Source organism: Pongo abelii, chromosome 4, assembly GCF_028885655.2.
Source record: "Pongo abelii isolate AG06213 chromosome 4, NHGRI_mPonAbe1-v2.0_pri, whole genome shotgun sequence".
In the NCBI taxonomy this organism is placed as follows: Eukaryota; Metazoa; Chordata; class Mammalia; order Primates; family Hominidae; genus Pongo; species Pongo abelii.
Window position 1 is genome coordinate 147,251,677 of NC_071989.2, and position 21,474 is coordinate 147,273,150.

The window sequence follows — 21,474 nt, forward strand, 5'->3', positions numbered from 1 at the left end:
GCTGACGTCACCGGATGACGTGTCTTTTGTTTGGGTTTTCCAGAAGCTTTACTGTTATAAAGCACCGTGCTTTGTAACAGCATCAGGGTCGTTGCAGGACCCCCTGATTACAATAAAGCGAGAAAGAAGAACTCCTGACTTAAAAACATGGTATTCCTTCAGTGTAGGAAGCAGCAGTGAGGTTGTAATAAAGGCTGCATTCAAGAAGACCCATCTGAACAGTGAGTTGGGTTAGCAGAGTGATGATTTTTAATGCTTGTGAGAGCCAGTGTTAGACTGCCGATTCTGCATAGAGAGATCATCTAAATGGGCAGAAGCCTGCACAATTTATGAACTGCTGATTTAACACCAGCCTATGCAAGGTAGTGTCGCTGCACTGGTAGTTTGGAAAGCTATTCAGTTGCCTTGTTGTCATGCTTGGTTAAAATCAAAGTATGACTATGATTTGCTTTAGATGTGTTGATAAACTAGCTAAGTGGGCTTGGCTTCTTTGTCACCAGGAGCTTAACATTATAAACCAAGAATAAAGGGGGAGGGGAAGCTTGCAAAACAAAGCATGTGGTTATTTTTTGCTTTGAGAATTTCAGGGGGAACTCTAACTCTAAAAAGATTTCTCTTTCTTTCTCCTATTTTATAACAATGTTTTGTCGCCATACTGATTGAAAAATAATGCAGAGTTGATCTTTAAATGTCCTCCTGGGAGGACAAGGCAGGTTGATACAGTCATTTTAATGCACATGCCCTAAGCATTAACAGCAAAGCAGAGATGATTTAGGACAAGTGATACCGTGTAGCTGGATTCTGACATGATGCCTTGTATTTTACCTCAAAATCTCACCTACTCCGTAACTAAAAGCCTCCGCTGGTACTGAGGTTGGTGGTTGTGACACTGAAATAATAGAGCATTTGCACACTAGTTCCCGGTGGCTGACTTAACTGAGCCTACTGCTGTTGTTAGAACCTGTCTTGTGAATACAAAAGGTCACTCATGCTTTGGACTGGGATTTTTGTTTTGACTTGATTTTGCTTGCCCTAACTCCAGTTTTTCTCTGTTGAATGGTGTCTTCACTTTTCAGACCTCAATTGTGGATGTATAGCTCCATGTTTAGTGTTATATAAATGCAAAAGATGTTTCTAGATGAATCAGTGTTATATTTTCAGGCCTGACAAAGGTAAGGCCTTTTCTACATCTTGCCTTATTGATTTGACCCAACATACATATTTCTCCCATATCATTGGCACTTATCCTTTGTGGGTCTTGTCTCAGACCTAAGGACAGACATCTTTAAAACTACTGATGGTGTCTGTGAAACAAGAACATCGTTGGCCTTTTTGATTCTGAGGGATTCATCCCACTGGCCAGATCTAAGAAGTAATTGTCTTGGGTAAAATTTTTCTGTTGTAGTGTTGTACTGGAGTGAGAGCTGTGAGACTCCAAGGTCCCTTCCTTAGGGCTCTGTATAAAGGTGCTATGAAAACTGCAGCAGTGCAGGTGTGTGGTTTGAGTCCTCCTAGAAGTGATCCCAAGATAAGATTAGAAGTACAAGAGGAAAAAATGCCTATGAAGTACAAAGGGAGACAGAAGGCAGCAAGAATGCTCTAAGAGTCTTCATACCACAGGGCAGGTCTGACACCTGTGAAGGGACAGAGGAAGCAAAGAAGATGAGATCGGCATTGTGGTTCTTGGACAAATTTTGTAGGCTGAATGGAAATTCCCAAGCCAAAGTTGCCAGTGAACAGACTCTTGAGTCCTTAGCAATGAGCCTGCACTAGTACGTCCTCTTTGTTCCTTCTTGCTGGTTAAAGAAGGGAAGGAAACAAGTCCTGATTTAGACCCCGGGAATGCTACTCCCCTTCTGACCTTAATCTTTTCTGTAGTCTCTCCCAATAGGCTAGAACTTCTTAACCTGGTTCCATAAACTGTCTTGTGAAATTTTTTTGCTTGTTCATTTTTCTGTGGATAAGGTTGAGTCCAATTCCTACAGGGTCTCTCACCCTAGGTTTCAGAGCTACTGTTCTACAGGAACTTGCCCCCAAAAGTTCTAAGGACAGTAGTCTCATAGGAGTGTTCTCTTAAATTTCTTAAATGAAAATAAGCCCTTGGGATGTTGTAAATGCCCTTATTGAAGTCAGCTACCTTCTGATGAAAAAAACCCTTTGCCACGCAGGAGAAGCTGGATTAAACTCTTCTCTCAAGTAACCACTTTAGTTCCTTGGGGAGAAAAGCATTTTAGTCAGTTGGATTAGAGCCACCACGATTAGGAATGAGTTGTGTGTTAACATGCAGAAGGAAAAGCATCTCCGTGCCCTTAAACTCTTGGTTTTTAGTCTGCTTGGCCTACCTCTTAAATACTAATAAATGGAGACTACTTAAATTATATTATCTCAGTACTATTATAACAGATTTGTGGGCAAGGAAAATTGCCCAGAGAAGCATCAGTGCAATCAAGAGTAATTATTTTTTGAAGGCCTCTAAGGAAGTGGGCAGTAATGCTTGCAGTATCATGGTGCCAGAGAGCACAGCCCCTTCCAAGTCACCAGCCATCTTTCTCACCTGCCCACTCTTTGGGTTCAAGAGGTTCAGGCTGTGGAACCAAAGAAGACATGGAGTTTGCCTTAAAATTGGTAGAGTGCAGAGTTCCCATTGATGGAATTTTGTATCATTTTTTGGTCTTTATCTTTCTTTAGCTAAAAGGGCTACATATCTATTCTTTCTAAACTTTCTCTTGGTTTCGCTGTAGAGCAGCTTTTTTCCGCAAACATATGCCTTTGACTTAAAGTGGCAATACTACTTCTGGAAGGTACTGTCCATATGATCTGTTTCAATTTTCACTGCTTTAGATGTTCATGATAAGGCAAAGGAGAAGTAAAATCTAACCCGTCTCCTCTCTGTAAATGGTTTTAAGCAAATTAAGTGAGTCAAGTGGCAGGGCTTAGATGGCTGTAGTTGTCTGTATTCCTCCACATGAGAGTTTGCTTTTCATATGTATTGCTGATTAGGGAGAGTTATTCCCCTACTTGGAGAAGCAAATGTACAGATATATTCATGAAATTTCCTGTTCTTCTGTGGGAGGGAGGGTAGAGAGGGAGCTTTATATTTGCTTTATGCTAAAAAGGCAAATGTTTCTTTCATCATACCCAGCTCCAAAAATTGTGTATGCCCTGGCACCGAAGTGTTGCCCAGAGGTGTTTTGGAGGAGCATGTTAAAATAAACCTTGTTGCTGGCAGTCTCAATCCCTGCTTTTAAAAAAAATGATAGCTGGCCAGGCACAGTGGTAGCCTGTAATCCCAGCACTTTGGGAGGCCGAAGTGGGAGCATGAAGTCAGAAGTTCAAGACCAGCCTGGCCAAGATGGTGAAATCCCGTCTCTACCGAACATACAAAAATCAGCTGGGCGCGGTGACAGGAGCCTGTAATCCTAGCTACTCAGGAAGCGGAGGCAGGAGAATCACTTGAACCAGGTGGCAGCCTGGGTGACAGAGTGAGACTCCATCTTTAAAAAAAAAAAAAAAGCCACTTTTAGGGTGGAGGTCCTAGATGTTGTGGGTCTTATGTCCTCTGCTAAGAACCTTTTAAGGTGTTAACTGGCAACCACATACTTAGGCTTATGTTGTAGCCAGACTTGTGTTAGAGTAAGTGGGTTTTACTAGCTTGTCTTTTTTTGAAGGAGAAGGGAATCTTTCAGTAGTAGGGTGTCTACATTAGACTACCAGAATCTCCATTTCTGCCTGGATCCTTGTCTCCATCCCTGCCTTCTGTTGATTTTATTTTGTTGGGGGGTGTGTGTGTGTGTGTGTGTTTTTTAAGACGGTGTCTTCGCTCTTTCACCCAGGCTGGAATGCAGAGGCACGATCATAGCTCACTGTAACCATGAACTCCTGGTTCAAGTGATCCTCCAGAGTAGCTAGGACTACAAGCACATGCCACCATACCCAGCTAATTAAAAATTTTTTTGTGTGGAGACAGGGTCTCACTATGTTGCCTAGGCTGGTCTCGAACTCCTGGCTTCAAGAGATCCTCTCACCTTGGCCTCCCAAAGTTTCTGGGATTACAGGTGTCAACCACCATGCCAGCTGATTTTGATTTTTAAAGTCCTTTTGTTATCTTGTTAGTAAACAACTGAGAAAGCAGTAGAAAAGGATTCTGGTTACACTAACAATGGTAAGCAGTGTTTCTTTGGATGCACCTTACACATTTTGGGATATATCCTTCTAGTTTTGGATACATGTGCACTCCGGCAGTTGTTGCTGTTGGGGAAGTTTCAGGGTCAGAATCATGTGACGACCTGCTTCCCTTGTATTTTCTGCCCAGGGCTAGATAATTCAGGAAGAAATCTTGGAGCAATGCGTCTAAGTTGGGCATTAGGTATGGAAGATCTTCCATAGAAGTTTGGACAGATGAACGTTTATACTATTAAGATGTTTTATTTCTATTATAGACATCAAAACAAAAATAACAGAATCTATCTTGAAGTTTTTGTGTTTGTTCGTTTGTTTTTGAGACAAGGTCTCACTATGTTGCCCAGGTTGGAGTGCAGTGGCGTAACCTCCCAGGCTCCATTGATCTCCCTCCTTAGCCTCCCAGATAGCTGGGACTACAGGTACGTACCACCATGCCTGACTAATTTTTCATAGAGACGGGGTTTTGTCATGTTGCCTAGGCTGGTCTTGAACTCCTGGGCTCAAGCTGTCCTCCCACCTCAGCCTCCCAAATCGTTGGGATTACAGGCATGAGCCTCCATGCCCAGACCATCTTGAAATATTGATTAAAGCACAGGCTGAAATGTTTATGGCAACCCCCCCCCCCCCCCGCCCCCGCTTTTTAAAACTCTTCTTCTGCTAGTGGCTTCATTATGTTCATGTTTCCCCTTTCTTCTCTGTGTAGCATGCTTCATCTTTTATTCTGAAATACATAGCCAAGTTTGGGTTGTCCTTCCTTTCTTCTCTCTACATTTCTGAGTAGCTTTTGATGTAGATGTATTTCCTCTTACCTACATAGATGGCCCCAAGGGGCTATACAAAGCTGTTTGCACAGGATAGAATTAAGAGGTAAGATACCCATTCATACTTACTTGAAGAATCGTTCAATGTTAGTGGGCTCTCTGACCCAGTTGTCTAAATTTAAGGGGTTAGTTTGCATGTTTGTTGCTATATGCTAGCACTTAAGGTTGATGAAGCTTGGAAACCATCATCTGAGAACCCTCTTAATAGGTTCTGGGCTGGAGGGGCAGTGACAAGTGATATGGCAAGGAAAAAAAAAAAACATTGAATATGTGATATTGTTAATGCGAATAAAATTCATAAAAATTTGGCCCAAAGAGAACAAGATCATTTCTTACTCTGTACAGTTTATAGCAGCATGTCAGCGTTCCATCTGCAGTTCAGATGTTGATTCCTCCTTGTATTGCACATTGCTGAAAGGGGCTTCCTCAGGCTGGAGGGACCAGTGAGGTATACTGAGAGCTCGTCTTGATGCTTGTTGCATTTGTCTGTGTATGTCTGCCGTGTCTGTTCTGCTCTTTGTAATTTAAGAAGAGGGCACTCTTTGAAAAGAATTTAGGAATACAGGACTATATAATCATTGTATTCTAAGATTGATCTACTGTTGAGCTTTGCATAAAGCACTCCCAGCAACTCTTGTTACATGTTCAGCTTAGGTAGAGCCCACCAGCCATTTGTGGGCCAGGTAGAACAACCAAGGTCAAATTGCTTCTCCTGTTATTCATTAAATGTCTGTTGTACTACACTGTGTTGCCCAGCCCACAGCAAGCCTTTTAGCCCTACTCATGAAGACATGTACTGACTCTCTAAAAGCTGCTAGTTTCCCTTAGTTTTCAAACATTTTTCTTGATAATTCTCTTTAAAGTTCTCTTTCCTCTCAGAAACCTTCTTGGTTGTGAGCAACAGCTTGGTTATCACTTCCTTTCTCAAGATCTTCATCTCTTGCTTTATTGAAGGTCTCTACTGTATGGATGACAGCCCCAGTTCTCTTTTTTATTGTCTTGGGTAGAAGAAGCTTCAATGCTGATTCTTATTTGGTCTTGTAAAATGCTATAATTCATTGTTTGTTGTTGTTGAATTTTCTAATGGCTGAAGAGGTATTTTATCTAACTAGATCTTCCTGTTAAACTAGTCAGACCTCCCTGTTTGTTACCTTTTTAAACAGTCCTTAAATGTTAAGGGTTAAAACACTGTATTTCACCCTCCTCTACCCACCTCAGGCTTACTCTAGATTAAAATGAGGATAGAAAGCAGAGGTTTATTTGAAGTCTTATATTCTAACTAGTGACAAGGAAGCAGAGACTGATGACTTGCCACACAGATTACACATGAAGTCATATATCTTTTAAACGTGTCTCTAATTGGTTATTGGTTTCTCATTTTATTCATGTCCAATGGGAGACAGACAAGTCAACAGGTAATTATCCTAAGGTATGATTTGAGAAGGTCTTTGAGAGGAAACATGAGATGGTGTGGGAGCATTCTGTGGGGACACTGAACTTGAACTTAGGGCTGAGGTTGGCCAGTGGAAGCTTCCACAAGGAAGTAGTTTCTCATCTGAACGATGGGTAGGAGTTGGAAGGAGGGGAGAAGAGTATTTTAGGTACGTGAGAGAGAGCACGGCATGTCTGAAGAACAAAAATGTATGTGGGTGGGTCAGCATGGAAGATGGCAGAGTGACCATAGGTTCATTAAAGCAGTAGGAATGACCAGGTTCCCTAGGGAGAATGTGTAGAAGAAGGAGAAAAGAAAGCCTTTGTTTGGCGGAAGAGATTATGTGGATCTTTCAATTTAGAACACTTTTTATCTAAGAAATATGGTGGGATGATACTTGTTTAGTGCAGTCAGGTTGAGTAGCTTTTTTGTAGGTTCACCTGCAAACTTTTGCCTTTTCATTTAGGGACTAAAATGTGCCTTTGAGATGCCACCAGCAATGCCAGGAACATATTTCATCCCTTCCAAACTGACAGGGGTTGGAGTAAAAAGTTTCCTCACTACTTCCAGTAATAGTTATACGCTACAGGGTTGCTTTTCCTAAGGTTGTTTGAGTAACTTAATTTTTGTTCAGTTAATGCTAGAAATAAAAAATAACTTTAATCTCAAAAGAAGTAGAATCTTGTTTTTGTTTGTTTGTTTTTTGAGACAGAGTCTTGCTTTGTCACCTAGGCTGGAATGCAATGGCGCAATCTTGGCTCACTGCAACCTCTGCCTCCCGGGTTCAAGGGATTCTCCTGTCTCAGCCTCCCGAGTAGCTGGGATTACAGGCACATGCCACCATGCCTGGCTGATTTTTGTAATTTTGTAATTTTAGTAGAGATGGGATTTCACCATATTGGTCAGGCTGAAACCAAAGGTTTCAGCTTTGAGGCTAAAGGTCTCAAACTCCTGACCTCAGGCTATCCACCCGTCTCAGCCTCCCAAAGTGCTAGGATTACAGGCAAGAGCCACCGCACCCAGCAGAATCTTGTTTTAAAATGAGCAAGCCTTATACTTTCCTCAAGCTCAGTGTTAAGGTTGTGAGTGTGTCTGTGTGTACTCATCTCTATTACATTTTAAATGATTGGTACCCTAAACTTGCTATTTGGACTGTATTTTTCTAAAATGATACTGTGATTTTAAAATGGTCGGTCTAGTATAACTTAAAGGGCTTAGTAAATAACTGCTCCTAAACTGCCCCCCTTCTGATTAATGAGGAATAAACCTCTATTTCCTGCAATAACAAGAAAGACAAATTGATTTTTTGGGTAGTTTGACAAAGACAGAATTAACAGATTCATAGTGTGGGTTGCATTGCATCTTAAAGTGAATTTTGCTGTGTGACTTAATTCTTTCAAAAGTCAAGTTCAAGGATTTGGTTTTACATAACTTGAACAGTAAATCTTTTTACTCAAATTGAGAAAATTCCTGGGTATTTCAGGTTGTAGGGGATTGGGCTTTCATGAAGTCTACATGCTCAACCTTTGGGTTTCAGATTCTAAGTGTTTTCTAGAACAAATGATCTATTAGAAGCACCAGAAAAATGTGGCTAGGAACAATGGCAAACTTTACAGGGTTTATTTAGAGAAATTTTCTTGAAGCAAGTGCTTGAGTATCTTAAGGAATATGCTGAGACTTTCCTGATTAAAGCATTAATTATGAAGTCAGTTTGATTGTGATTCAGTTTTAGCTACCTTTGTCTTAGATCCTAGTATTTTGAGCTTTAAGATTGTCAGTAAATAATTGCACATCTCAAGCTGACTAATGTCAACAAGAAAGAGTCAAACTCTGTAGAATGTTTGAAGAAATAAATATTCTAGGGCCCAATATGAGTGGCCAAGGCCCAAGGCACAGTCTCAAGAACATATTCCCAAGGTGGTTGGGTCATACCTTGATTTTATACATTTTAGGGGGACAGAATTTATAGGTAGACATCAATCAACACATGTAAGGTGTACATTGGTTTGGTCCTGAAAGCCTGGACAGTTTGAAAGGGTTAGTTGGGGGCTTCCAGGTCATAGGTGGATTCAAAGATTTCCTGATGGCAGTTAGTTGAAAGGATTAAGCTCTCCCTGAAGAGCTGAAGTCGGCAGAAAGAAATGTTTGTAGTTAAGATAAATGGGGGCGGGAAGCCAGGGTTCTTGTTACATAGATGAAGCCTCCAGGTAGTAGGCTTCAGATATTAGATGGCAAATCAGATCCTAAAAGGTGCCAGATTCTTAGTTAAATTTCTCCTAAATCAGGAAAAAACCTAGAAAGGGAAGGAGATTCTCTACAGAATGTAGATTTTCCCCAAAAGTGACCAATTTGCAGGGCCATTTCAAAATATTAATATTTCAGAGAAATACATTTTGGGGTAAAATAGTTGGATTTCTTTCAGGGCCTGCTATCTGTCATGTGATGTTATATTAGAGTCCAGTTGGAATTTGGTATCTTATTGCTACAAATAATCTGCTTTGTCAGTCTTAGATCTCTGTTTTAATGTTAGTGCTGGTCAGTTGTGCCTGATTTCCAAAGGGAGGAGAGTATAATGAGGCACATCCAACTCCCTCCTTCCCATAATGGCCTAAACTAGTTTTTCAAGTTTACTTTGGAATGCCCTGGCTGAGAAGGGGGTCCATTCAGTTGGTTGGTTGACATTCATGACCCTGAATAAATCAGTTTATTCCTGCAGGTAGAAATCTTCCTCTTTGAATGAGTTTTTGTTGAGACCTCTCCTCCCCATCAGTATTAATGGAATATTTAATTTTATTGGCAGTACAAGAGTGCTAGGGGGAAAGGCTTAAGGAATGAGACCGTAACCAGATTTGATAGTGATCATATCAATTTTACTTATATTTCAACTCTTACTATTCCCTGTTGTCTCCTTTCTGCCCTTTGCTAAATAACCTATATCCCTCAATATTTCTAACAGTCCATAGAGAGATAGATGACATTTTCTCCAATTGACAGGTAAGGGATAAGAGATAAAGTGAATAACAAATGTACATTAAAGGCTCTTAGTAAACAGATCTCCCCATTCCTAACCATTCATCTGCTCTACTGGCTTGTGTACTAAGAGCATACCCATACCAAAATGTCTTGAGGGCATCCAAAGGGAGAACATTGGGCTAAATTCCTTTGTTCATTTGTATCTCTCCTGTTATTTGCTGACATGTTTTTCAGAAAGAACCGTATTTGTTTTGTGAAAACAACCTTTTAATATACTTTATATATACTTTATGGTTTAACCTACATGATGTAGGCATTTCCAGGGACACAACAATCTCCACCTGGGATTTAAAAAAAGACTTTTGTCCCTTTTCTTTCAACTGCTAGCTATTTTATTCCATTTGATTCTGCTTAGAATGTTACCCTGGCAGATCTCGACTCAACACCTTGACCTCTGAAGAAATGCTGTTTTACATACCACTTCAAGAGTGACTAGTGGGTTCTTTTCTGTGCAATATAACTGCATTAAAGCTTAGTCTAGGATTTTTTTAAAGTGACCAAAGTAATCCTACAAAGCATTATGATTTGAGCTGCATAATAAACATTATTAGCTCTGACCTATCAGGTACATCTTAGTTTTTAAATTTGTTGTTTCACATTGTTTCAGTGCCAGGTCCCATTTTTCACATCTTGACATTCTTCAGAGCTCAGAGTTCATCAAAATCAGGTGTACCCTGTTCTTGCTGCAGTTCAAGGAGAGCTGCTTCATTAATAAAATTGGTGTATGCTGAGCCTTGAGTTAAAATATAAATTTAATTTTTAAAAGCCAAACTTTAAGCAAAGCTCTTTGTCTCTTGGCTTCTCTTATTTTGGCAAAACTCCCTCAATTCCAGTCATCAGATAATGTGGAGCCCAAGAATTGTAAGGTTGGGTTTTTATGAATAAAGCCACATAACACCCTTCTGCTCCCCAGTATTTTCCAACTTTGAGTTTAAGAAGTTGTACTGTTTTTTCAATGTTGACATGAGCACAAATGGCTATAGGCTATCATTAGGTTTCTTTGTAAATGAATAAAATGCTCATCTCTTTTCCTTTTATCCAGGCTGGACGTAAAGAAAGAAGTGATGCACTCAATTCTGCAATAGATAAAATGACCAAGAAGACCAGGGACTTGCGTAGACAGGTAATCTGAACGAAAGTGCTGATTGTTTTTCTAAGTTCTCAATTTTGTAGTTTTGATTAAAATCCTAATAAGCACTGGCCTTATATTTTTTTATTGAGAGAAAGGATGGATTTTCACAAGAAAGTGCCTATCTTTGTTTTGTTGCTAATATGCTTCTTAATGGCTAATCAGATTTCATGAAGACATGGGGTAATACAGTCTCACTGTGTTGGACTGAATAAGTTAGCTCTAGTGTGAAAGGCATGTACAGGTAGGAAAATAAATTTAAAATGACTTGGAGACCTGTGAAAATAATCCTGAAGGATCTTGTTGTATTGGCTATGTACAATAGAGACAGAAATTTCAGTTATTTATTTGACTTGCCCTATACTCATTACACACTTGCAGTTCCCTTAGATCCATGGTGAAATGTTTCCTGTTCCAAATATGGTAGGTATAGAGATATTTGAGGTGCTGAATTTTCTGAGTTAGTAAATAGAGAGTAGAGAAATTGAACCTTTTAATGATAAATGACCCCATTAACATTTGGAGTCAAATTGAGTTTTAGTCTTTAAAGAAGTTAGGGTTGATTTTATAAAACAATGTATTAAGACTTAAGAAGTTGTAATACAGACAATTTTTAAGAGATAATGGATAGATATTTTATTGCTTATGTCTGATGTAAAACAAAATTAAAGATTAAGCCACTGCACCCAGCCTAGATTCTTAAATTATAACATTAAATCATTAATTTTGAGCATATATATAATAAATATATATGATACTTTAATTCCAAGTTATATATTCCTATATTAACTATGATTTAGTTAGTTGCATCCTGCAAGGTTTTTATTTGGGGGGTGGTGGGGGCAGGGTCTCACTTTGTTGCCCAGGCTGGAGTGCAATGCCACTATCATGGTTCTCTGCAACATTGACTCCCAGGCTTAAGCAATCCTCCCATTTCTGCCTCCTGTGTAGCTGTGACTACAGGCACCCACCATCACACCTATATTAGTAGTTTTTGTAGAGATGGGGTTTTGCCATGTTGCCTAGGCTGGTCTAGGACTCCTGCGTTCAAGTGATCCTCCTGCCTTGGTCTCCTAAAGTGCTGGAATTAGAGGTGTAAGCCACCACAACCAGCCTGTTCTGCAAGTTTTGACACACCACATAATATTATCATTTAATTAAACATGATTTATATTTTCAAAAAAAAAAAAGATAGAATATATCTTTATTCAATTTCCTTTTGGTGAAGCAGTATCAGAAATGGTTATAAAGAGAACCTTAAGTTTTAAGGTTCATAGTGTATGAATCCTTTCAGATAACCAGATACCTCTTTTTTCTCTCTTCTCTTTTTATTTAGCCAATTAGGCTAATTATATATATTCCAAGGCTATGTGCCACTTCAACCCAGAGCTGCAGTTCAGCTTTTGTATTATTTAAGTTGTAAGCCTTAGTTTTGTAATTCCCAAGAAAAAGGATATTGTCTTAAAAACTGAGATTCTGTTGCTGAAATGCTATAACTGTAGTAATGTAAACCATTGTCTCCATGATCATATGTTTCCTGTGTTGCAGATTATGTAACTGCATGGCTTACATGAGGGATCCTCATGTAAATGCAGCCAGTCTACCATAAGCTTCGTTAGATTTAAGTGTACAAGAGAATAAAAAGCAATCTATTTAATTTAATACCTTTTTGGTAGAAATAAAATCAAATTTTTACAATTTAATCATTAGCTCCGCAAAGCTGTCATGGACCACGTTTCAGATTCTTTCCTGGAAACAAATGTTCCACTTTTGGTGTTGATTGAAGCTGCAAAGAATGGAAATGAGAAAGAAGTTAAGGAGTATGCCCAAGTTTTCCGTGAACATGCCAACAAATTGATTGAGGTAAGTGAATTAGCAGTTTCATTGACTTGTAGGCAACTTGGTGAAGTGTGGTGAGTTTTAATCACATTATTTAATCAGCTAAAATTTGTAAGGGCTCGCTTAACATACAACATGTTTGAGATGAAAGTCTTTCATTATCACTTAACATCTAAGGAAAACTACCATTTTGGTCACTTTACATTAATTGTGTACATTATTAAATACTAACAGTTCTTATCCTAGAAGCCTAACATCTCCACTTAATGCAAATAAAGATAAATCATGACACGACTAGACTCAAAAGATAGGATAGAAAGCAACAATGCCTAAGAGCCAGAGCTCAGGAACCACACTGCCTGCGCTTGCATCCTGACAAGTTAACCTAACCTTCCTCGATTGCCATTTCTTGTCTGTAAAATTAGGACACTGATAATATCTATCTTGGGATTATTTTGAGGACCTAAAGAAATGATATATGTCAAATGCTTAGCTTTATGCCTGAGACATAGACTCAGACCAGTCTTGTTTTAAAAGCAGAGAAACTGAGCCCTGACATGGGGCTAATTAGTTATATTTGCTTGGTAGAAATCTGTATGTAAGTAGTTGGTTTGTAGGGTGGCAAGAAGAAAGAGTGAATCATGACTTAATTCCCAGGTAAGTTAGGCTTACTTCTCCTTTTGCTAACTGAAATTATGTTACTTAATTTATTTGTTATTGCTGTATTTTGGAAATGGAACGCAAAATAAGCATATATTCAAGTTATTTGATTTTGTAATCTTAATGCAGAACATGTAATACTTGGTAAAGATATTCCATATACCATATGGTAAGCTGGTCATTGTGTAAAAACAGAAAATGGGACCTTATGTAAAATGTGTGTCTCGTACTTTTGGATTTATAGTGATATTAGGCCATGTTTTGTTTTGTTTTTGTTTGTTTGTTTTGAAACCGAGTCTTGCTCTGTCGCCCAGGCTGGAGTGCAGTGGTGCAATCTCAGCTGACTGCAATCTCTGCCTCCCGGGTTCAAGCAATTCTTCTGCCTCAGCCTCCAGAGTAGCTGGAATTACAGGCACCTGCCACCACGCCTGGCTAATTTTTTTGTATTTTTTTTTTTAGTAGAGACGGGGCTGGTCTCAAAACTCCTGACCTCAAGTGATCTACCCGCCTTGGCCTCCCAAAGTGCTAGGATTATAGGTGTGAGCCACTGCACCTGGCTAGGCCATGTTAATACCATAAAAATTTTCCAAGGAAAACATCAGTAATCACGTCGTGCATTACTAATTTTACATCATTTTCTTTGAACATTAAGTGTTATTCTGACCTGAATTCATTATGTACAGAATACATAGGTCAGTCTGCTATTTAAGTTAATGATTCTGGCATTTGAAACTAAAATTAGAAGACTTTGATTTTGTGTCTCCATTAAGCATAATCTTGTTCACAATAGTCACATGATAGCATGAGGTATAACTTCCAGATACACAGAGATTGTGCTCAGGAAGCCAGTCTCTTGTAAGTAGCATACATATTAGAAAGTTCTTCCTCATGGTAGGAAGCAAGGATGCTGCCAGCCCAAGGCCTTGGGTACCAGCGTGGTGAAGGGCTGAGTGTGGCAGCTGAAGAGAGGACAGTCCTTGTCTGTATTGGAGCATCCTTTATTAGGGCCAGCTGCATCATCCTCTGCCTCTCCAGCCTAAGAGAGCTGACATTTGCTGAGCACCTACTGTGTATCAGCTATCTTCAAGTACAGTGTACTTCCCACAACATTTCTTAGGTAAGGAAACGGGTTTACAGAGGTTAAGTAAGTTGCCTAAGTTCACCTGGCTTACATCCCTCCAATAATGAGCACTGTGCACTCAAGCTCACTGGCTTAGTGGACAGCCTAACACCCCACTGAAGCATTGAGTGGTCCAGGAAGTATTGGAGACCTTGCTCCAGGAGCTTTTTCCAAGCTTTTATATTTTATTGTATTTCATTTAATTCTGAACACTACTAACCAAGGGCCCCCCCTAGAATTGAGAGTTTGGTGTTCCCCATCACAGCTCAGTTCTGACCCCTTTCTAACCTCTCTTCTCTCCACACCCCCACACATTAACTATGCATTAAATGACACATGGCTTTTCATTGCTTGAGGCATAACCATAGGCTTTGTAGTCCCATTCTGCAAACAGTTAAATTACGTTTACGGTAATAGAGACATTAGGATGTATAATTGCATATGTCCATGAAAAGGAAATAAATTTTTAAAGTGTTGTAGAAGCCTCAAATTCCTGACTTATGGCAGAATTTTATTCTTCAGTGACAAGGCTTCTCCTCCCCTACCGCTTTTGTATTATAATGAAACACTTTGAACTAGTTAGTGACTTGTTTTAAGCAAAGGTAAAATATTTCATTGTGAGTGTTAATTTCTTGACTGCTTCATTTCTTCTTGTTCTAACTGGATTAAATGTCTACAGGCCAACTTTGGTTTTAAGGGCCATTTGCCATCTTCCTGGGGTGTAAGGGAAGTAAGAGCGCTATATGAAAGCTGGGCAGGGATGATGGTGATAAGCCTCTGGCAAGAGAGGAGAGGTTCAGACACTGCAGCCACTGAGAAGTCTGCCACATGTGTTTGGGTCGAGTGCACCTCCTAAAATACTGCAATACAGTTCTGATGCTAATCATCAGAAGTTAGTACAGACCCCACAGGTTAAGGGCATGGTCCCCAATAAGATTGCCTTCACTTCACATGCCAGCTGCAAGTTCTGGGGTCCCCAGGCCACCTGTACTTCTGACCAGCCAGGTACAAATCTGAGGGGTTCCTATGACCCACCTCAGGTTTCAGTAATTCACTAGAACAACTCATAGAATATTTTATTATAAAGGATACTAATCAGGACCAGCCAAATGAGGAGACACATAGGATGGAGTCTGAGAAGATCTCAAATACAGAGATTCTATGCCTCTTCCAATGAAATAAAGGTTCATCATCCTCTTGTCACATTGATGTTTCACCAACCAGAAGCTCCACTGAGTTTCAGTGTTCAGAGTTTTTATTGGGGTTTCATTACGTAGGCATGATGATCCAATAATGATATAGTTGAACTCAATCTCCAGTCCCCTTCCCTGGAAGCCCCAGTCCTCTAATCACATGGTTGGCCCCCTATCCTGAGGAATCTCCTTAGCATAAACTATCAGGGCTTGCCATGCATGAATGACATTCTTCCATTACTACTGAAATTCCAAAGATTCAGAGGTTTCCTCACAGGAATCCAGGACAAAGACCAGACCGGACAAATTATATAATACCTCCCCATCTTAAAGGTATGTGGGATGCATGATTTTTAGGTAGCTTGACTACACAGGCCAGCTTAGCATGCTGCAGAGTCATAAACACCACCTGGAAGAGGTAAGGCAGGGCAGGTTTGTTTCTGCAGCTTTTTGTCGATCCTTTTTATGGTCATTACCCAGTGATTTACCACTTGTCTTATTGGGTGCTATTTGCTTTGAGCTTTCTTTTTCCCTGGAGATTCTCTTTTCTGAGTCAAGTTTTTTCTTCTCTGCAGGGAATCTGATCCCATCTCTTCACACCAGAGTGAGTGGTCCTTTCTCATAGAATCATAGGTTCTTAGTCTGGTGTGTAAATCCCTTTCATTTGTAATCTTTATTGTCATGTAGCCTTTCTTGGATCCTTTGAAACTCTCCCTCCAGAGACAGCATATTTAACTGGTATGGTAGATTCTCTGGCTGTTAGGGGAGGGGAGTCACAACCTCCTTTTTTTGGAACCTCTCCTGTCCATGTGCTTGCTGATTACACACATGTGAATTAGAAGTACTTTAAACATAAGATAAATGGCCGGGCATGGTGGCCCATGCCTGTAATCCTAGCATTTTAGGAGGCTGAGGTGGGCAGATCACTTGAGGTCAGGAGTTCGAGACCAGCCTGGCTACATGGTGAAACCCCATCTCTACCAAAAATACAAAAATTAGCCGGGCGTGGTGGTGGGCGCCTGTAATCCCAGCTACTCAGGAGGCAAGGCAGGAGAATTGCTTGAACCCAGGAGGTGGAGGTTGCAGTCAACCGAGGTTGTGCTACTGCACTCCAGCCTGGGCGACAGAGTGAGATGCCGTCTCAAAAAATAATAACAACAACCACAAAAACAAAAAACCATAAAATACATATGTGAAACGAAAATAAATCTTGGGACCCCCAAATCACTAAGCTAAAGGGAAAAGTCAGTCTGGGAACTACTTAAGGCAAACCTGCCTCCCATTCTTTGCAAAGTCATTTCTCTGCTGCGGGGATAAATGCATATCTGATTGATTGCTTCCTTTGGAAAGGGAATCAGAAACTCAAAAGAATGCAACTGTTTGTCTCTTATCTGCCTATGACCTGGAAGCCCCTTCCCTCCTTCAAGTTGTCCAGCCTTTTAGACAAAACCAGTGTACATCTTACATATATCGATTGATGTCTCATGATTCCCTAAAATGTATAAAACCAAGCTGTGCCCCAAGCACCTTGGGCACAGGACTTCCTGAGGCTGTGTCACAGGCGTGTCCTTAACCTTGGCAAAGTAAATTTTCTAAATTGACTGAGACCTATCTCAGATATTTTGGGTTAACACATACTTACATATTTTCAAGATGTGGTGTAGAAAAAGAATATAAAATATGGAAAAAGAATATAAAATAGCTTAGTTGTTTTTTTTTTTTTTTTGGAGACAGAGTCTTGCTCTGTCGCCCAGGCTGGAGTGCAATGACATGATCTTGGCTCACTGCAACCTCCGCCTCCCAGTTTCAAGCGATTCTCTGCCTCAGTCTCTCAAGTTGCTAGGATTACAGGTGCCTGCCGTCACGCCTGGCCATTTTTGTATTTTTAGAAGAGATGGGGTTTCAGCATGTTGGCCAGGCTGGTCTTGAACTCCCAATCTTGATCAAGTGATTTGCCCGCCTCAGCCTCCCAGAGTGCTGGGATTACAGGTGTGAGCCACTGTAATAATTTTTTATATTGCTTGTATGTTGAAATAATTTTTGGTACCTTTTTGCTTTTTTAATGTGCCTACTAAAAAATTTAAAAATTCAGGCTGAGTGCGGTGGATCATGTCTGTAATCCCAGCACTTTGGGAGGCTGAGGCAGGCAGATCCCCTGAGGTCAGGAGTTTGAGACCAGCCTGGCCAACATGGTGAAACCCTGTCTCTACTAAGAATACAAAAATTAGCCAGGTGAGGTGGCAGGTGCTTGTAATCCCAGCTACTTGGGAGGCTGAGGCAGGAGAATCACTTGAACCCGGGAGGCGGAGGTTGCAGTGAGCAGAGAGCGCGCCGCTGCTCTCTAGTCTGGGCAATAGAGATAGACTCCATCTCAAAATAAATAAATTAATTAATTAAAATAAATTAAAAATTCTTCTGTGGCTCTTGTACTTTTGTTGATCTAGATGATTTCCTTGAGCCTTTTAGAGGCTCATTTTTGTCCCAGCTCTCCTCTGAATGCCCTTCACTCAAGGCCAGCCCTCACGGAACACCTGTTCTGGGGTCTGGGGATGAGGGTAGAGCAGTGGAGGCTGTCATCATTCCGGAAGGAGACTGCCCAGTGTATCCCAGGATGCCTTCAGCCTTTTGGGCAGCAGCCTCACTCTGTGATACCCATGAGCTCACAGTTGGTCAGCATCCCTAGGCTTTCCCTACATAGGTGCTGCTGCTCAGTGTCATCATGTTCGTTCCTATCAGCGTGGATGCGGGTGGGTGTTTGGGTCTATGTATGGCTTTGAAACTCACCTAGTATAACCTTCTTATATTCCATCTCATGTTTGTCCTATCAGGATTGCTGCTGATTGTTCTACATATTATTGGCTGCCCCCTTCCATTTGTGTCCTTTCTTTAAAATAAAAAAATATATCTTTTCTCCTTTTATCCAACCTGATGTTTTATTTTTATTTTATTTATTTATTATTTTTTCTTATTTAATTATTTTTTAAAATTTATTTATTTATTTTTGAAATGGAGCCTCTCTCTGTCACCCAGGCTGGAGTGCAGTGGTGCAATCTCGGCTCACTGCAACCTCCACCTCTCAGATTCAAGTGATTCTCCTGCCTCAGCCTCCTGATAAGCTGGGATTACAGACACGTGCCACCACACCCATGTAATTTTTGTATTTTTAGTAGAGATGAGGTTTCACCATGTTGGTCAGGCTGGTCTCGAACTCCTGACCTTGTGATCTGCCCACCTCGGCCTCCCAAAGTGCTGAGATTACAGGCGTGAGCCACCGCGCCTGGCCTATTTATTTTTTTTGAGACAGAGTCTTGTTCTGTCACTTAGGCTGGAGTGCAGTGGCATGATCTCTGCTCACTGCAGCCTCTGCCTCCTGGTTCAAGCAATTCTCCCTGCCTCAGCCTCCCGAGTAGCTGGGCTTACAGGCGCCCACCACCCTGCCTGGCTTATTTTTGTAGTTTTTAGTAGAGATGGGGTTTTGCCATGTTGACCAGGCTGGTCTCGAACTCCTGACCTCAGGTGATCCACCCGCCTCAGCCTCCCAAAGTGCTAGGATTACAGGTGTGAGCCACCGTGCCTGGCCTCTGATGTTTTAAAAATGTTGCCTAAGATTAGGCATAATATAGAGACTTTACTTTTCTTTTTTTCTTTTTCTCTTTTTCTTTTTTTTGAGACAAGGACTCACTTTGTCACCTAGGCTGGTGTGCAGTGACACAGTCACAGCTCACTGAAGCCTTGACCTTCCAGGCTCAGATGGTCCTCCCACCTCAGCCTCCTGAGTAGCGGGGACCACAGGTGCACCACCATGCCTCACTAATTTTTTTCATTTTTTGTAGAGATGGGGTTTTGCCATGTTGTGCAGGCTGTTCTCAAACTCAAGTGATCCTTCCACCTTGGCCTCTCAAAGTGCTGGGATTACAAGTGTGAGCCACTGCTCCTGGTCTGCTTGGTTTCTGTGGCCACCTCGCTAGTCTGCACTGCCATCTCTCACTGGGCTTCTGTAGCAGCCTCCTAATTATGATTATGATTGTGATTATGATTATGATTATTATTTTCTAGCACTAACCCTGTCCCTCCCCTGACCCACCCATCCTGTGGCTTCTAGTTAAGCCTGGAATAATATTCAAAAATCCAGATTCTCAACCATGGCCTCTAAGTTTCCCTGCCTACAACTGCCTTTCATCCTGTGTCTCCCTTGCTGAATGGCTTCTGCCATAGTTGACTAGTTTTCATCTTTGACCATACCTAAACATGTCACCACCTGTGCCCTCTACCCACATGTCACTTCTGTAGAGAAACTTTCCTGGAATGCTTATCCCCTCCATTGCATCCTCTAGCAGTCATTTTTTCATTCACCAGTTTTACATCCTTTGTAGTGCTTCTTACTATCTGAAACTATTGAATTTATTTTCTTATTTGTCTAGCCCCCACCCCATACTCTAAAAGAATATAAGTTATCTGAGGACATGGGCCAAGAATAGTACCTAGAACATAGTAGGTGCTCAACAACTACTAGATGAGGGAACCTATTGGTTCAAAGTTAATAAACATTAGAGTTGCCCAGGTGCTCAACATTCAGATTCCTGGGCCTACCACCCAGCCCCCTCCCCGAAATTCTGATTCAGTGGGCTGAAGACTATACTTTAGAAATGCAGAGCTCTACATTATGACTGATCGTCGGTGTTAGTGGACTTTGTCTTATTCTGAAGTATCTGTAACATTTGCACAAAAGAGCGTCATAATGCATCTTGCATATATACCCAGTGTGCACAAGAGGAATGAACTGGGAAAACTTGTGGGATGTGGAGATGGTGGGAAAAATTTGGAGGTTTTTTTTGAAAAGGTTAACTGACATTGATTTGAGCAGTTTTTTGGGTTGGGTGGGAGTGGCTAGAATGAAGCTTTCAAAAACCTGTAGCAAACTTCCTGTATTTGAGGGAGAAGAAAATTGTAACAAAATTCTTAAAATAAGTATTTATAGATTTCTTAGTATGTCCTGGTCACAGTTCTGGACATTAGGAATATAGTAGTGAATACAACAATAATCTCTACTCACATAAAGATTATCTTGTACTAAATATGTATTTTATATAATGTATATATTTTTTACAATGTAGTAGAAATTGTACTGAGGTGATACATGCAAGTTGTCCATTTTATCAGCGTTTGAAATGGAAGTTGAACAAAAGCTGTTATTTCAGTAGCATTTTAATATATGACCAAAACAAATTTGGGGCAGATGTGTTGACTCTTGCTAACTTGGTTTTTGGAAATCTTATCTATTGCTTTAATAGAAATACTTTTCTCCCAGACCAAATAAAATGGTATATAAAGGTTATGCTTTGATCTGGAATTTCACATAAAGTTGCTTCAAATATATGAATAGTTCCTGAGTAGTATCAGGGCTAACACCCCTTCAGAAATGGAAGTGTTTTATGATGCCTTGTGTGTATACCACACTATGGAAATAGATTCGTTTCAAGAATAAAAACCACATATTGACTATTGAGGTTTTATCGACAGAAGTAAATTCCTCTAGTCCCCCTGTGTATACACAGTGTCAGGGAGTCTGTGTGGTGCAGGCTGCCAATTGGATCTTTATTATTTTTTGAGATGTGGTTCTTGCTTTTTTGCCCACACTGGTCTCGAACTCCTGGCCTCAAGATATCCTCCCTCCTCAGCCTCCCAGGGAGTTCCGGGTCCTTATTTTAATAAGAATCTTCTGTGATTTTACTTAAAAGCAAATAGCAGAATATTCGCCATGAGACCTCTCTTAACTGTTATTTTCTGAGGGTCTGGCTGGGACCTGTGACTGCCTCATACTGCACTTGTCAGTGGAATCTGGTAACTCCCTGCATGGTATTGAAGCCACTTCTCTTGTGTGAAGGGTGCATAGATGTTGTTTATCCTCAAGGCCAGTGAGTAAGGGGAGCAGGAGCCAAAGGGCCAGTATTGGTGGGCTGGATGGCTCTTCCCTTTACCATTTTCTTCTATTCTGGAGTGTAGCATGGCACTGAGGGCATTTCTTTCATCTGTTTATAAAATAACATGGCCTTTCAAGGCCATGG

The 21,474-nt window shown here is 40.7% G+C and overlaps 1 protein-coding gene across 5 annotated transcripts in view; it reads left to right on the top strand.

Moving 5' to 3' along the window:
* Nucleotides 1–21,474, top strand: part of CTNNA1 (catenin alpha 1) — a 177,093-nt gene that overhangs the window by 117,689 nt on the left and 37,930 nt on the right. For 3 of the 5 annotated variants that reach the window (XM_024246966.2, XM_002815937.5, XM_063724497.1), the window contains exons 8-9: nt 10,511–10,591; nt 12,308–12,460. In XM_024246966.2, the coding sequence (XP_024102734.1) occupies nt 10,511–10,591; nt 12,308–12,460 (234 nt within the window). Of the gene's footprint in view, nt 1–98; nt 222–266; nt 363–10,510; nt 10,592–12,307; nt 12,461–21,474 lie in introns of those variants that run through there. The other 2 variants (XM_054556607.1, XM_054556606.2) reach the window with 2 other exon arrangements.